The 18176-nt window shown below is 41.6% G+C and overlaps 1 protein-coding gene across 5 annotated transcripts in view; it reads right to left on the bottom strand.

Moving 5' to 3' along the window:
* Nucleotides 1-18176, bottom strand: part of ERLIN1 (ER lipid raft associated 1) — a 56979-nt gene that overhangs the window by 20519 nt on the left and 18284 nt on the right. For 4 of the 5 annotated variants that reach the window (XR_013346569.1, XM_077821009.1, XM_077821011.1 and 1 more), the window contains exons 3-4: nt 14131-14212; nt 12674-12720 (exon numbers count right to left, since the gene is read on the bottom strand). The exons of the other annotated variant lie outside the window; for it this stretch is intronic. Coding sequence is in view for 3 of the 4 variants with exons in the window: in XM_077821009.1 (XP_077677135.1) it covers nt 12674-12720; nt 14131-14212 (129 nt within the window). In the remaining variant the exon portion in view is untranslated. The remainder of the gene's footprint in view (nt 1-12673; nt 12721-14130; nt 14213-18176) is intronic. 5 annotated transcript variants of the gene reach the window in all.

Below are 18176 nucleotides of genomic sequence, written 5' to 3' on the forward strand. Positions count from 1 at the left end.
CCATGCCACTGCAAAAAGATTACTGTCACAACTTAAGTTACACCATACCAGACAAGACACACTGCTGACTACATTAGGGTGGTGTTATGGCTAAAGCCCAACACTAGGAGTGAAATAATGTGAACTCTATTCCCAATTCTGCTATGGCTCATGACATGACCTTGAGTAAGTTGTGTTCCCTCTAATACTTTCTTGTCTCACAGTGGGCTGAGAGTCTTAATTCATTAGCATTTGAGTAGCTCCCTAAGAGCCCTTAAGGGAAGGCACCAGAAGTACAGCCTGCAGGCTTTCCCAAAAGCTGTGAAGTAGCTAACCTGCTCTGCCATGCTTCTGTTTTCCTAGCTGGGCAAGTCCTTCCCCCTCAATCCCTTCACTTTTTAATATGATTCATAACAGAAAAATCCCACCAACTAAAGCTGTATTTGTCACACAGAGAACCAGTACCATCCACTACAGAAAAGGGAAAGTTCTAAATTCTATTTTCCAACCCACATAACTTTCTCAAACACACATTCCTTTGGGGCTAGGATCTCCCATGCTTTTTTCTCAGTTCAAAGGTAATATTTGGAGGGAAAACTTTAGCAAAATGAGCTAAGCCATTATTGAATCACACAAGTATGAACACTAAACACTGATCTTGTATATTCCAAGCTGAATTTCTCTGCTCAGATAACTCAAGCATGGCTCTTACTGCAAACTTCTGACTTGGCTTGCTTTGCAGATCTCACTGAGACTTAAAAGACAAAGACAAGTTTGAAGAAAGTCAGTTCATTAGTTTGAGTTAGAAATTGTTACATTTGGCAATTCCACATGTGCTAATTTTTCTGTTCTTTTTAAGGATTTCCCATGTAAGGGCTCCACAATAACAGGGTCTTACGAGCACTGCAAATGAAAATGTTTCATAGCAAAGAACTGACCAGCATCATTTGGCAGGCGGGAGGGGACTAAGTTAGGTCTGTCAAGGGTGGGTGCCTGTAGGAAAGAGAACTTCTGAGTCAGAAAGAGATTAAGCATAGCCCCAACAATGAAAAACTTCTGTTTATGATATCATGGGCTCTGCTGGCTGAATTTGTGAACTCCTTGATCAACATGATCTGGATTATTTTTCTTTAAAAAAGAAAAATCAAGAAATCCTTTCATTTAATACAATACGAAGCACTCCAGAGTCAGGAAATGCAAAAAGTGTAAGTCTCTCCTGCAATTAAACTTGGCCATCTTGCACATATGTACGCCAGAGATTTGAGGCTTTATTAGATTCAGAGATTTTCAGTTTTACACAAACACGCCTGAGTGCACTGTGGCACTGAGAGATAAGATTGCTCAACATCTTACATTATAGACCTGTTTTTAGTTGTTTATAATTTTGACAAACTTTAAGAATACAGGAATTTCCAGATGGAATCACACCTGTGGCCCATCTAGCCCAGTACCCTGGGTATGACAGTGGCCAGCATTAGCTGCTTTAGTGGAAGGTGCAAGAACCCCAAAGTAGACATATGAGGCATAATCTTCCCCCTGTGAAGGTGGTCTCATCCCTGATCATTAGAGAGAGTAGCTTAAATCTGAGGTTTTATCTCTGCTGCAATTCCTTTTTTGTAAGAATTAGTTATGGCAGCTCCAAATATTCATATATGTTCAATCCTTTTTTCCATCTTAATTTCTTAGCCTCAACAATATCCTGTGGCAGCAAGTTCCCCTGTCTAATTATGCACTGTGTGGAAAAATATTTCCTCTTTTTTTCATGTTTCATTTAATGTCCCTTTGGTCTTATGTTAGGAGGCAGGGAGAACAAAAGTTCCCAATCTACTTTCTCTAGACCATTCATTATTTTATGCACTTTTATCACATCCCTTCTTATTCATCTGCTTTCCAAGGTAACAATCCCAATCTTTTCAAATGAGAGATTTTCCAGGCCCTTAAGCATTCTTGCTGGCCTTCTCTGAGCTCCCGTTATTTCTACCATCTTTGTTTACGATGAAGTGACCAGGTGCTGCACACAATATCCAGATTTATTTATATAATGGCATTACAACATTCTCTGCATTATTCTCCATCCCATTCCTTCTATATCCTAACATGCACAAGCACCTGCCATTGTTAGCAGCTCAGTCATTTCATACTCAAGCTTCTTCAGAACTCTTGGATGTACAATCTGGGCTTTGGTAGCTTACTGCTCTTTAAAATTACCAACTTGCCCTAGCACCTCTTCTGACACTTCAATCTCTGATAGTACGTACTTCACCTTTATCCAGCTTTAACGGTCTTGACAAACTTTTCAATCTTGCTGTCTGCCTCAGACTGAATTTATATTAAAACTTTCAAAAGAAAAATCAGCCATTTTAAAGAACAAGATTAGTGAAAAAAATGGGCAGTTCTGTCAATTATTAAAGAATATTAAACTTTTTAAACAACTCTAGCTCCTCCCTGGCTTGGAGAAGGAACCTGAAATTTGGCAGGTAGGTCATCCTGGGAGATGCTTTACCCCACGGACACCCATAGATATTTGGCGTCTGAAAATCACCCACTACAACACATGCAGTAGACCTTGTTCTTCTCTTGCTCCTTAATTTTCTAAGTATTCTAATTGCATTGCTCATGCTCCTAAGCATTGGTGAGCTGCCAGCCAGTCACTTCAAAATGCGTTGTAGCCTAGGGAAATGCCTGCCCATCTACCACATGAAAATATCTTTTAGCTTAGGAGGGTGCGCACTGGCCTTGGAGCCAAGAGAGCACAAGTTCAAGTCTAACTATCTTGACAAACTTTCAACCTTGCTCTCTGCCTCAGACTGAATTTATTTTAAAACTTTCATCATCATCAGCCATTTTTAAAAACAAGGTTAGTAAAAACAAAATGGGCAGTTTTGTCAATTATTAAAAAGTTTAGCTTTTTAAAAAAACAACCCAAAACTTAACTCTTTCACTGCCTAGTCCTACACACTTCACAACCCTCAATACTGAACAAGGCCTCATACCTCCTACCCTGTGAGGCAAGCTAATGTTCCCCCATTTTACAGACGAGGTTACAGACATTGCACAAGGTCACACTTCTAGCAGAGATAAGAATAGAATCAATGTCTCCAATATGGCAGATTTAAATCTCATCCACAACGAAGCTTGGAATTAATCTGCCAAATGTGTACTTGGCTTTGCAGTCATAACCACTGGACCTCCAGAGCCAAAAACAGAACCTATAAATCCTGATTTTCAACATTTTGTTGATGTCTAGCAAACATGTGTGTCCTCTTCCTGGGAGTGATTAGTCTGCAGAGGATAACAGCTTAGTAATACTACCAGTTATTCCTTTAGCTCAAGGGGAAGAGGTCTTTGCTGTGATCTGAAGTTCCTGCGTTCAGACCCCGCTGACAACACTGCTGGGGTCAATCTGATTCCACATAATGGAATGCGTACCCCCACACTCCCATGTGCTCCTTATAAAAATCCTAGTTCCTTTCACACCAAGAACTATGATAGAAGAATGAAAGTCAAGCACTTATAAGTTTGGAAATGCCAGAATTAAGGTTGCTTGTGCAGCCTTAATTAATCTTCCTTGTGCATATGCATTGTCACAGAGTCTTTAGTTACATGATTCCATACTGTTTTTTCCATAGAAATCTTGCTTTGGTGCTCAGGATGGAACATGCTCTGTGCATGAATCAGGGCTGGGCAGTGAATGAAGTTGTCATCTGCAGGAACCCTGCCTCATTTTATGGCAGAAGCTGGAAGGTGTGCAGTGCTTTAAATTAAATTCTCATGTTAAGCTGGAGAAGTCAAGGTCTGAAGAGTTAGGAAATTCCAGTAATTAAAGGGACACTGTCAACTTTTCTTTTTCTTTTCTTTTTTTTTTTTTAAACCTAACTGCAAAAAACAGTTTTCCTGTAGGATCACCCTTCAGTTTATATGGCTGACTTACTGGAAAAATTTTATTTTAAGAAACATTGTAAAGGTTTACTGCTCTACTGCTGATGTTTAGAAGAGTCTTCTGGGTGGTCCTGAGAGCACTGCCAGACATGCTTGGCCTCTCTCTTTTCCTCTGAGTGTACACCTACCAGCTGCCTCTTCTTTTTCAGCTTTGCTGTTATTGGTTCACATTTTCCCACAGGACTTGAGACAGAGCATGCATATGCTCTCCCTGCAGAACAGTGATCTCACTATACTAATGATGAAATAGGAATTGCAATGAGCCAACAGCTGAGTGACAATGACCCGGCACACAAGCTGTCACATGGACAGTACATACGTTGAAAATACAGGGAAAAAGTTTGTTTTGCTTATATCTGCCAGTTACAGGCATCATAGAGTTTACTTTTAACTATACTAGAGACAAGGTACAACCTCTGCAGATGGAAATGTGATTTTAAAGCTTGTGTCCCTAAGCAGCTTCCCCTGCAACTGAAATTACATTGCGCGTAAATAGTATTTGACGTTCCTTTGGTTATGATTAACATTGCTAAATCCTGACATTTCTGTTAATCATTTGTTCTACTCTCTCCAGCTATAGTCCTTAGAGCCTTTCCTAGTGGTTACTCCAGATCTTAGATAACATGATGGGCCGTTCAGGCTTCCAGGCATATCTGGGAAGTGTTTAGTATGTCTGCAGCGCCCAACATGGTATATCTAAGCTTTTCCCCTGTGGACTGAATCTCCAGGGTCAGGCTTCCTGTAAACTTCATGAGGATTTCTGTTTCTTCCCCCTCCCTGAATAAGGTGACTTTGCTTCAAATATAACACAAGTATATCATGTTTATTACATACATAAATAAAATCACTACTGTGATTGGTGGAAATACTTTACCAAAGGGGAGAATCTTGCAATGAGCCAAGAGCAGTCACACGCTGGATGAGGCTAATCTCCTTTGGAAGTCTGGTCCACAGCTTGACTGAGAATGCTTTATCTCCTCCTCTGACACTTCACATTGAGCTTCGTTAGCTACCATGTATGAGCGCAACACAACTGGAGTGGTGAGTCAAAACAAAGTTTTGAAATGGCAACAGAAGAGTGGAACACATAGAACCATGCACTGCGGGAGTGGGAGGTTAGGGAATTATAGAAATGTAAGGCTGGAAAGGACCTTGAGAGGTCATCAAGTCCAGCCCCCTGTGCTGAGGCAGGACCAACTAAACTTAGACCATCCCTGAGAGGTGTTTATCCTACACTGTCAGAAGTTTTTATGAACAGGTTGGACAAATATGAAATTAAAAAATTACGGTTAACTTAAGGAAATGTGTATTGCAAAGAAAGGCCATCACTAGCAAATAGAATTCCTTGAAAATAATGAGTTATAAGGCCAGAAGGAATGAAGTAGGGAGAATGTTTGGTTCTAAGAATAACTAATGAGATAAGGGGAAGTTTCTAAAAAGAAGGCCTCTCACTGATAGACGTGAAAAAAGATCTATCTTAAAATGAGCCAAACATGGCTCTTCTCAACCCACACACCTGTGTTAAAGCCTACGTGAACCCGGGGCAATGGACAAACTGTTGGTAAGCAAGAAGAAGGGGAGGAAAGGCCTTGAGAAGAAAGGAAGTTGTAAAAATTTTATCTAGATAGAGATTGGAAATAAGGGTGAACTCGAAGGGTAAACTCTTAAAAGGGTTCATTGCTAATACCTGCCTGACCATGCTGGAGCTGACCAATACGGGTCTAAGCATCCCTGGGTTTATCCCATTTAAGTATCTTGATCAAATGTGTATAAATGGTTTTATTACTATTTGGATGTAGTAAATTGGTTATTAGGCAGCTTTTTAGACATGTTTAGAGCAACTGTACCATTTGGCTTTTGGATTGTTTGTAGCAACCAGGGACACAGCCATTTCAACCGTGTTAACTCAGGACTAGTGATAGAGAAAGCTTATGCGTCCAGAGTACTGACTAGATTTGAAAAGCAGTCTACTTTCTCCCTATGAAAACCAATTTTTGCTGTGTGGTGGGCCCTGACACATTTCAGATATCTGGTGGGGTTGAGATGCATAAAAATGTACATTGCTCATCATCCTCTACAGTGTCTTCTGTCTGGTAAAATTAAAAATAGTACAGTGTCTAGTCCTACACCGACACTGTGGTTTCTGCTGCTGGAAGAGCACCAAACTGAAGTGTGTCCTCTTAAACAATCCTCACCTTTGCCAGCAGAACTATTCATTGATGGTAATCCATACAAGTGTCCTGGTGAAATTCCCTCTCATGAGGAGCCCCTAACCCTTTTATCCACGTGCAGTACATAAGTTTAAATTCCGAAGGGCTGCACCCTGAGGGTCTGACAATATATGCTAATAGGTTGCCCTAATATCAAAAGGGACCCATCACAGAATTTATGGTTTGGGCTCTCTCGGTTCAGGATGAACCTGTGCAACGCAGATGTAGTTCAAACACTGTATACTGTGTTGGCTGCTGTATCAGAGGCATTATCGCTCAGTAATAAAGGACAAGTACCAGCTAGTGTAATATGTTCAGACTGTAAGGGTCTGTGATGCCTTAACAACCACCACCTTCCTTGATTTAGTACAAATTCATTTTGCAGTGCAGATTATAAGCCTTTATGCTATCAAGCCCTTTTGTCCTATGTATGGGAACTAGCAGGTAAATGGGCTAACTCAGTGGTATATGTGGTTAAAGTAAAAGCTCATACCAGACATGGGGAAGTGAACAAGAAAAACAGAGTGAATGAAGGTGCTGATAGCCAGGCTTTGGTGTGGTCCCATCCCCAATTATCCAGTTCTTGCTGTTACCATTCGAGCACAAGCAAAAACCATTGATTTAGTAACATTGCAAGAATCTGATCCAGAGATATCTGCTCGTACACAAAAAAAATGCTTGGGGAGATAAATGGTAAAACACTCTTTACCAGGGAAAGTTCCACCACAACCCCTTAAAAGGGAAATGTTAAGACTGGTGCATGATGTGCCATCAATGGCCCAGCAAAATGCTGATACCACTTATCAGTGACTAATTAAGGCAGCCTGGTGGCCCTATTGTAAAAAAAAAGATGTAAAAATTCGTATTGTAAAAAAAAGATGTAAAAATTCGTGTTAACAATTGCCTGGTTTGTGCTAAAAGCAATCCACCAGGGAAAAAACAAAACATGGATTTATCCAGACACAGCAACAGGGGCAGGTTCATGCCAAAATGAGGGCATACTTTAACAAACCAGCCCAAGGTGTAGATTGGCAAGTTGGGGACAGAGTGATGGTGCAGTGAACACTGGAGGGAAAAACAAACAAAAACGTTTCCGGCACCAAGATGGGGGCCTACTATAAAATACAAAAATCCAACCCTGCAGTTTATCTGGTATGAATAGAAGCAAGTTCTAAAAACAAGGATTGATGACGAGATGCTACTCAGCTAAAAGTTGTTCAAAGGTTCCCACTAAGGGAGCACCAGAAATTGTGTTTTGATTTTTCAGTCTGTAGGAATTGTATGGAGAAGCTGGTGTAATCATGCATACGAAGTCTTGGTGCACAGAGAACACAACTTAAAACACAGAAACAACAATCCAAAGTGACAGCCAGAAGCCCAATTCAGTTATGGTGCAAAATAAATGATGCCAGTGTATCAAGTACAATTCTGCAAGTGGCCTTGCGGAAAAGTGAAATCATGGTGATTGTGTAAGGAACAACAATCAGCATCAATCCCTGTTTACGAAATGGTAACTTGAATTTTCCATATGTGAATGCTATGCATAAGCAACATTATACATGTTTTGTGTTTCCTGTAAAATTTAATCAAATAAGGGCTTATTTCTACCCTTCCTGATTCTCAAAAGGGCACATATCAATAAGGGTAGCATAAATACTGTACATTGGGGGGTGGGGGAATAAAAAAGAAAAACTCAAAATGCTCTAAGGTGGAGGTAGGACCTAGTAATGAATGGGAATTAAGGTCCCTTAAAGAACTGCTGTGCAACGATGTTCAATTTATATATGTACCTGTGTTGTTGAATTTGACTTTGTTGCAACTGCCAAAAGGGTTATGTCTGCCAGGGCTTGGCCACTTGTATGGTAAAATGATAGAGGACTATTAGAAAGGCTTTCTTGACAGAAATGTAGAGGAAAAGGCACTTGAATCAATTCAAAGGCAAAACTGCTGGAGTCTATCCACCAGTGCTGTACAGGGTGGTTTCAAACTGGAATCAGCTGGACCTCGTGGGAACACAAACTAGCATTCCAACACAAGCTGGCTGCGGACCTATTGAGTCCAATGAATGAGCACAGCAAAGAACATATTAAGAACTTTGGAATGTATATAATATGCATGACTTAGTTAATTTGTTTAAGGAAATACAGCATAAGGTAGATGAAACAGATAACCAAACTAATAAAGATCAAAGCAGGCCAATAGTCAGGGCCATAACATAATGTGTGTACGGAGAAATATGCACTAGACAAAAATCAAGGCCATCCTCACTCATATAGAGCAAGGTAAATTGCCCTCTTATTACTACAGAGAAATTAAAAACTTGGTATAGTACTCTTTATCCCACTCATACTATCCCATCCAATAACTGCAGAACACCACGTTCAAACCATTATTAGAGTACTACCACTGGGAGTACTGGAAGGCACTAACCCATAAGGTTTTAAAAGAGTTTGTTTCTCCTCAAATACTGTTTCAAGATAATGACAAGGTCTGGTGAGCCTTGGACTTGTTCTGTTGCTCACCTACATCTGCAGCAGCTGTAATGTCTTACAGACACAGTTGCCAGCATGCGGGCTCACTCTGGGGGAGCCATCTCCAATCTGCACAATATAGTTGAGATGCTGAGGAACTGGTGAAGTGGAATGGTAAATATTGTGTGGGGGCTGGAAATAAACCACTTCTAGTGTGGACCCAGAGTGTTATTTCAAGTGACCAATGTTTTGTTTCATAACAAAATCCACTGTAACTGAAACACAGGCTGAATTCAGATTCCAAGAGGACGCTATGAAAGCAGTACTCAAGTGTGGGCATCCTAGTCTTCCTTTGAGCCTGGATCTTAAAATATTAATAGCCAAGAATAGGAAATTCAGGAGTTAACTAGCCCCTGGTGGTGGAACAAGCACAAACAAAGTTGATTATATCCATGGTAACTACTGTCATTTAAAGCTAGGGTAGTTAACCATATAAACTGTGGTAACTGAAACTTTGATTTTGTAGTGTCAAGTTTAACGGTTATGTAAGATGTTGCAAAATCATAAAAGGTATGTTTAAAATGCTTAATGTAGTAAAACCCACATAGCATGTAGGTTTTTGAGGCAGAGAATGTAGGATAAATACAAAAACTAAAGAATTAGGGTTAGCTTGAATTTAGTTAAGGAAATAGATGTGTTGTAAAGAAAGGCCCTGACTAGCATGTAGAAGGAAGGAAATAATGAGTCATAAGGCCAGAAGGAATGAAGGAAGGATGATGTCTGGTTCAAAGAATAACTAATCAGATAAGGAGAAGTTCTAAAAAGAAGGCCTCTGACCGATGGGGGTGATTGCAGATTGTTTTACATAAAACTAAGAATCTTTCTTAAAGTGAGCCAACATGGCCTTTCCCAATCCACACAGCAGTGTTACAGCCAATGTAAACAGAGGGGCGATGGACAAATTGTTGATCAGCAAGGAGGGGAAGAAAGGCCTTGGGAAGAAAGGAAGTTGTAAATCTTATCTGGATGAAGACTGGAAATAAGAATCAACTGTCTTAAATGGGTTTTTAGCTAAAATTAGTAATTGAGAATGACATCACTTATTTGTTGAAGGGAAAAGAAGTAAACTCTTAAAGGGTTCATTGCTAATACCTGCCTGACCATGCTGGAGCCAACCAATACAGGTCTAAGCACCCCATGGTTTAGCCCGTTTGTAAGTATCTTGATCAAACGTTTATAAATGTTTTGTTACTGTTGGATGTAGTACATTGATTATTTAGGCTTTTTAAGGAATGTTTAGAGAAATTGTGTACGGGGCCCTTGGATTTAATTCAGGAATTTATGGTTAAATTAGTGCCATGGTAACACCCTACATAAATAATATTAATTCCAACAGATGAGGGTTCAAAAACCTCCCCTGGAAGCCTATTCCAGAGTTTAACTACCCTTATACTTAGAATGTTTTTCTTAAATATCTAAACTAAATATCCCTCGCTAAAGATTAAGCACATTACTTCTTGTCCTACCTTCACTAGGCATGGAGAACAACTGATCAGAGTCCTCTTTATGACAACAGCCGCCCTTAACATATCTGAAGATTGTTATAGGTTCCCCCTGCTTCCCCGGTCATCTTTTCTCAAGATGAAACATGCCCACTTTTTTTTTTAACCTTTTGGCACAGGTCAGGTTTTCTAAACCTTTTATCATTTTTGTTGCTCTTCTCTGGACTTCCCAATTTGTCCACATCTTTCCTAAAGCGTGGAGCCCAGAAATGGGGACAGTACTCCAGCTGAGGCCTCACCAGTGCCGAGTGGACCGGGACAATTACCTTCCATGTCTTACATACAACACTCCTGTTAATACACCCCAGAAAATCAGTCCTTTTTCACACCTGCCTCAGCTTGCTGACTCATTCAATTTGTAATCCACTATAGCCCCTAGATCCTTTTCAGCAGTACTACCGCTTAAGTAGCTATTCCCCATTTTGTAGATGTGCGTTTGATTTTTCCTCCTTAAATGAAGCACTTTGCACTTATTTTTATTGGATTTCATCTTGTTGAATTCAGTCCAATTTCTCCAATTTGTCAAGGTCATCATGAATACTAAACCTTTCCTCCAAAGTGCTTGCAACCCCTCCCCGCAGCTTGGTGTCATCTGCAGATTTTATAAGCATATTCTCCATTCCATTATCCAAGTAGTTAATGAGAATACCGACTACTACTGCACCCAGGACAGATCCTTGTGGTGCCCCACCAGATACACCCTCCCAGTCTGACAGCAAATCACTGATAACTACTCTGCGTACGGTCTTTCAACCAGTTTTGTACCCTTATAGTAATTGTTTGTTTATGAGACTGAACCAAAAGCCTTACTAAAATGAAGATATATCACATCTATTCCTTCCCCACTCTGCACTAGGCCAGTAACCCTGTCAAAGGAGTCAAGTAAGTTGCTTTGGCATGATTTTGTTTTTGACAAATCTATGCTGGCTACAGGCAGTCCCTGGTATATGTCTCCCCCTTATCCGTTGTTTCACATATCCATCGCTCATCAATAGATGAACATGTTCCGATTCACATCGGTCCCAATCCGCACATCCATCATTTGCAACTTATAGTACAATACTGCAAACGATGGATATGCGGACAGACGTGAATCGGAACATATTCCCCTACTGACTAGCGATGGATATGCGAAACAAGGGATAAGGGGAAGGTGTATACATCCAGCCCCCCTCTCCCCCCAATCCTGGCTCTGCTCCTGCCCCAGCACTTGCCCCACACCACCCACCTGGGTGCGGGGGCTTGCCCAGCTCTGGCACTCCAGCCGGGGAGCTGGGTCAATGGCTTGCCCTGCTCCACTTCCCCGCACCCTGGCAGGAGTGCCGGGCGGAGTGGGAGAAGCCCCCGCGCCCCAACCCCACTCCTGCCCATGCCACTGCTGTACCAGCGGGTGCCTAGTATACATCATTTTGGTATACGTGGCCCTTTTCAAGAACACAACCCCAACATATACCAGGGACCTGCTGTATTCCTTATTGTTCTCTAGATACTTTCAAACTGATTGCTTAGTTTGTTCCAGTACCTTTTCAGGTATCAAAGTTAGGCTGATTGGTCTATAACTCAAGAAAGAGGGGTTTCATTTTGTGGCACGATCTCGTTAACTGACCCACAGAAATAGGTGGAATATTACTGACTTATGCCATAAAATATATAAGATGTGCAATATAGCTAGGTTAATGTTTCAGAAGAAACTTTCAGTTCTAGAATTTTCCAGACCCAAGAGGTTGATTTTGCAACATTAACAATGCATGAACACGTGTATAAATAAAGCACTTTGGAATACTTTGTGAAGATAAGCACTGCACACACAAAGCATTGTTACTGCTGCTTTAACTAATGTGTAGACAGCACTTGGATATTTAAATGCTATTGAAGTGCTAAACTTACTTAGAAGGTTTGTATCTTGTACAATATTCATCTGCTCTTTTACTTCAGAGAAAGTTTCTGACCACCCAGACTAACAATTAGTCTGCGATGAACCAGATCCTGGCTTTTTGTCAGGGTTCATTTCAGGTGGTGGGACTACATTCCAAATGTGCAAGCCCAATCCAAGGGGATGCTGTTCTTATTTCCCTGGGATAGCATGGAAATCAGTGGTTGGCCTTCTATCATTAGAGAGCAAATTCCAAACTAAAAGCACTAAGAGGTTGGCTAAGGGAAAGAATGAGTGATGGAGGATCAGATAACAGGAGAAAAGTAAAACAAGAGAGACAGACAAGAACACACGCTGGAGAAAGTGGCACAGACAACTGCAGAAAGTCAGTTCTGGCCCCAGCAGGGAGCAATGTAAGAGCAATCTTTACTATTCCCACCCATATCCACTCTTTACAGACAAACATTCTGAACAGGCTTTATGCCAGATCAAACCCCCCTCAAAAGCTACTCAAAGGCCTCTGCCCATAATTCTCAGCCCCCAGGCCTGAGTGCCTCAGAGTGAATTAGCCACAAGTTGAGAATTAGACCGACCACATTGGCTTGCCACATCCAGGAAGAACATACAGGAGCAACATACCTCGTCCCACAAGGCACGTTTTTTACTTCATCAGTTTGCAATGTTGTCTGAAACAAGAGACATGTAATCAGGGCTCACAGAGAAACCAGGCACTTACCAGTCAACAGCCAAGCCCTAGACAGGCCCTCGCAGAGCTTTCTAGTCCAGTTCAGGCCATGCACTCAGTGGAAGCTCAGCACTCATGCTCTGTAATTGTTGCTGAGAAGAGGGGGATGCACAAGGACAGGGGTAGCCAACCTGTGGCTCCAGAGCCACATGCAGCTCTTCAGAAGTTAATGTGCAGCTCCTTGCATAGGCACCAACTCCAGGGCTGGAGCTACAGGTGCCAACTTTCCAATGTACCGGGGGGGTGCCCACTGCTCAACCCCTGGTTCTGCCACAGGCCCTGCCCCCACTCCACCCCTTCCTGCCCCCTCCCCTGAGCCTGCCATGCCCCCCTCGCTCCTCCCCACATGCCACGGAACAGCTGATCGGGAGGTGCGGGGAGGGAGGGGAGGTGGGAGGCGCTGGGAGCGGGGGGAGGTTGATAGGGGCTGCTGATGTATTACTATGGCTCTTTGGCAATGTACATTGGTAAATTCTGGCTCACTTCTCAGGCTCAGGTTTGCCACCCCTGCATTAGGAGGAGCACCGCTCTTCAAGCTGTTGGGGCTGCTATAGGCAGGGAGCAGAAGGAACTTCTCTGGCATACACTCCAGGGTGATGATTGAGGAAGAAGGGGATGGTGCAGGGAACTCCATTCTCTTTCCTCCTTCCTCTCCTTCCCTCAGTGCCCAAAAGGATTGCAGCTCCCTGCCTGGCAAATGGCAAAGTGAACACTTGCAGACCCAAGCATTGGGAGGACACATGGTGTCAGCAGCGGAGATGTTTCAAGGCAGGAGCCTCAGGGTCAGCGAGTAGCTTTTTGTTTGTGCCAGTGAAGAGCTCCCACTGGAAACACAGCATGGAGCCAACATTTATTTGCAGTGCAGGGTGTTTCCACACTACATGCTCTCAGGAAGCCACCAGCATCTCTAGCCACAGTAAAGTAGATTAATTCATTCAGCCCTTCCAAACTCACTGCAGTGGTAACAATTCAGGGGAGGGCAAAGCACAACAAAAGGCAATAGAGCAAATGTAGTTCATTGTGATCTACTAAGTAGTGCACAGCCACCATGTGCAGTGGGGCCTGGCCTCTTGCAGCAGAATGCATCATTGCATTCTGGGACCTGCAGCTGCTACAGGCCATGCTGCATACTGGAATCTATAGTACTATGGGTACACCAGGGGTTGCACCCCAACATCAGAAAGGAGGGTGGCTAATATCTGATCAGTGTGCCAAACTAGTGTGCTCTTGCGCTACTAAGAACTGGCTAACATGGCCTTTATTTAGGCAAAATTCCAGCTCCACTGTCATATTTGACAGATACTCCATACAACCCCACCCTATTCCAGCTCCCCTGCGAGAGGTTACTAACCTGCACTGATTTGAAGGTGGTAATGAATGGAAGCATGATGTGATAGCCTGGTCCACTTGGGCTGGTTAATAATGCACCACCCCTGTGAAGAGACAAATGGGTCAGTTCTCAAGAAGCTGAAGAAGTAGATGTACTGACTCTTCCAGACCTCTGGTAAGTGTTCGAAGTACTGAATAGACATGGCCATGAGCTTCTATAGGTCAATAAGTCACAACAGCTCAGATAAGCTCTACTAGCCTGCTTGTTACCATGACTGACAATGGGAGGGTGAGAATGATTATTTTGCTCACCCACCAAAAACAAGTCACTTGCCCGGGCAAATCAAATTTGACAGGGCTCCATTAATATACAACGTTACAGAATCATATGGTAAAGAAAATATATTTGTGACCTAACAGGTCACTGGACTAAAGAGCTAGCTATTCAATGCAGACTAAATACAAAAAGTTTCCCAGGAATTATTGATTTCATCAGCTCTTTTATGGGGTACTAGTACAAGATAACATTTGCCCTGTACCTGCTGTGTTCAGTTTGCCAGCTTCATGCCAGCGACGGACAAAAAATGCAGCTTCCAATTTGACAACAGGGGTATTCCTGCTAAGCCTTTTCCAGTAACACAACCCTTGTACAAACCTTCAGTAGTACCCAAGCTACAATTTAGAATAAACCAAGGCTGCTAACAGAGCTCTGGAAAACACTATTTTACACATACATCAAATCACAACTTTCAGTATCCTCCTCCTCCTTCCACATTAACGTCCCACAGAGGAGTGCATATTAACCCAAAGGCTTTGCTAAGAGACTGGCACTGTGGACAGCACCATTCATAATCTCTAAGTGACCAGGAAAAAGAAAAGGGAATACTTGTGGCACCTTAAAGACTAACAAATTTATTTGAGCATAAGTGACCAGGTGGATTCTGGTAATGCAGGGGGCTGTGGAGGGCACTCTAAGCCTTGCAATAAACTCATACCTACCCTGAGGTGTTAGAACCAATATTACAGAAACATGGAGAGCTACTCCCTAGATGGTCTAGTGGGGAAGATCAATTTAAATCAAAGCTATTTATATCACCAATATTAATCATGATTTAAATCAGCAAGCAGGAAACTTTGATTTAAATAATTAATTTTAATAGCGTTTTGCATTTGTACTTTTAGTTATTTTCTTAAAAAAGGCTGATTCTCATTGGTTGGTAACCACTAAAACACACTGATCTGCAACTAAACACAGTATTTATAATAAATTTGATACTTCTATTTGCTAATCAGGAGGATATACTATTAGGTAACTATTTAGCTTAGAGGAAAAATTAAGAATCTGAATATGTTTAAGAAATGTATCTTTCATCATTTTCTCTTTTACTAGATTAATGACAGGCTCTATTTGGATGAAAATTCAAAATCAATTAATGCACAAAACCAGCATCTTAAATTTTCAGTTAAGCGAAACTACCTTGAATGTGCAGGATACATAAGAAAAGTTAGTCAAAACATGTCTTGCATTTAAAACTGATCTATTAAACAAAGGAAGTATCTGCAGTAAGTGAACTGACCAGATGGTCTTCGGTCACTATGCCTTTCAAGACTTTAGACCCAGTACATCTCATTTCTCACACCTAGATCTTATTCAGAGATTGGAAAAAGAAAAACAAGCTATCCTTTTTCAAATCCCAGTTAGTCTCAAACGCTGAATGAGCTAGTCATTGAACTGAACGAGTTGAATGAACTGAAATGAAGAAAATATTTTCTCTGCACCTGTAGTAGATGTTTCTGCTGTCAGAAGACAGTTTAGCACTTCAGCAAACTCTGGTTCCAGGTGCTTAGCCAGTGACTTTCACCAATTCAGTGGTGTCACTTTCTTTAAAACTTGGCAACAAGTATGTACTGCTTAATATTTTTATTTAATTTAGAGTTATTTTAATAGATTTTTAGTTTAAGTCTTAGCATAGGTTGTCACTTTTGAACTAGTTTTATTTTTTTTTTAATTAAACCTATGGAAAATAGAAGAATTCAATTTATATAAATTTCAATTTTTGTTTTAAAGAAACATCTAGACCACAGCTATCATGAATAAATGTGTGAAGGCAAAGAAGCACTGCACACCAAAATGAAATTGGGATTTGAAACTGATATGAGTGTGCACTGGAAGCCTCCAACGCCCCACCCGTCCACAAGCTACAGTGAGGTGGCACACAGTGGAATGAAGTTTTAACTAACTGAACTTTGTAAAAAACGCACTCCTGAAATTTACTTGCTGACCCATTTTGCACATCATTCTGTGAGAACACAAGTACCATAGGAAACAAAGAGATGCCTAATAATTGTGATGTTGCAGTTGCATTCTGAGGCTGTTCCCAGGGCAACAGAGGAAAGAATTACATTATTAGTTAAAACTTATTTTTGTGCTGAATCTAGCCAGGTTTTAGAGGCTATGTCTACACTACACAGCTTTTAGCGACTTGGTTGTGTCGCTACAGCCGTGCCACTAAAAGTTGTGCAGTGCAGCCGCTGTTTGTTGGCTCTCCTGCTGACAAAAAACTTACAGCGTAGCCGCTGTTTGTCAGGAGTCGGGAAGAGCCTACCAAGCAAGGAGACAGTTGTTTCAGGATAATTAGTTTACTTCTTAAATTGTGCAATTTATAAAAAGGATCATGGCTAAAGATGGATCCCAATGAGAAGTAACAGATTACATCAAAAAGCATTAATTCAGTCAAATTATCAAGGGGTTGCTAATTACTTTTCCAATGAAAGCATGCTAATAATGTTGGTATCAGAACTGCACCATCTGTTTATGCAGAGCACAATCCCACATTCAGCTCTTTTCTTACTGCCTACATTTCTTCCACCTTACACAACCGATCTACCAGCTTCCCAAGGTGCACTTACAATACGACAGAGCTTGACCATAACAGAAAATTCTGCTTCCTTTTCTCCTGGGCATAATGAAAGACCCATTTACTCTCCTCAGTCTGTTACGAGTGGCTGGAGAAGAAGCATCAAACTCTGAATATGTGGGGCAAGGGAGGAGGAAATGTCAGAGGGATGGTGAATAATAGAGAATATTATACAAATCAATGGTGTGGCCTCGTGCGGACACTGTATAGCACTGGTCACCCCTCATCTCCAAAAAGATGCTACAGAACTAGAGGGGTTTCACAGATGAGTGACAAGAGTGATCAAGGGCCCAGAAAAAGACTCTTGTATGAAGAAAGATTGCAAAGACTGGGACTGGGACTTTGAAAAGGAGACCAATAAGAGGGGGTGTCAAACATACAGCTAAGGGTAGCATAAAATCCCTCCTTTACCTGTAAAGGGTTAAGAAGCTCAGATAGCCGGTGTCAGGGTTCCTTCCCCACTCTGAACTCTAGGGTACAGATGTGGGGACCCGCATGCAAGACCCCCTAAGCTTATTCTTACCAGCTTAGGTTAAAAACTTCCCCAAGGTACACACTTCGCTTTGGCCTTGAACAGTATGCTGCCACCACCAAGCGTTTTAAACAAAGAACAGGGAAAGAGACCACTTGGAGACGTCTTCCCCCAAAATATCCCCCCAAGCCCTACACCACTTTCCTGGGGAAGGCTTGACAATAATTCTTACTAAGTTGTACAGGTGAACACAGACCCAAACCCTTAGAGCTTAAGAACAATGAAAAAGCAATCAGGATCTTAAAAGAAGAATTTTAATTAAAGAAAAGGTAAAAGAATCACCTCTGTAAAGTCAGGATGGAAAATACTTTACAAGGTATTCAGATTCAAAATATAGAGGATCCCCCTCTGGGCAAAACCTTAAAGTTTCAGAAAACAGGAATAAACCTCCCTCTTAACACAGGGAAAATTCACATAAAACAAAAGATGAACTAATCCGCCTTGCCTGGCTTACCTATACTGGTTGCAATATTGGAGACTTGCATTAGGATGGGTTGGAGAAGATGGACTTCTGTCTGGCCTCTCTCAGTCCCAAGAGAGATCAAACACGTAAACAAAAAGCACAAAACAAAAGCCTCCCCCCCCCCGCCCCACCCCACAAGATTTGAAAGTATCTTG

The sequence above is a fragment of the Eretmochelys imbricata genome, chromosome 7 (genome assembly GCF_965152235.1).
Source record: "Eretmochelys imbricata isolate rEreImb1 chromosome 7, rEreImb1.hap1, whole genome shotgun sequence".
Taxonomy (NCBI): domain Eukaryota; kingdom Metazoa; phylum Chordata; order Testudines; family Cheloniidae; genus Eretmochelys; species Eretmochelys imbricata.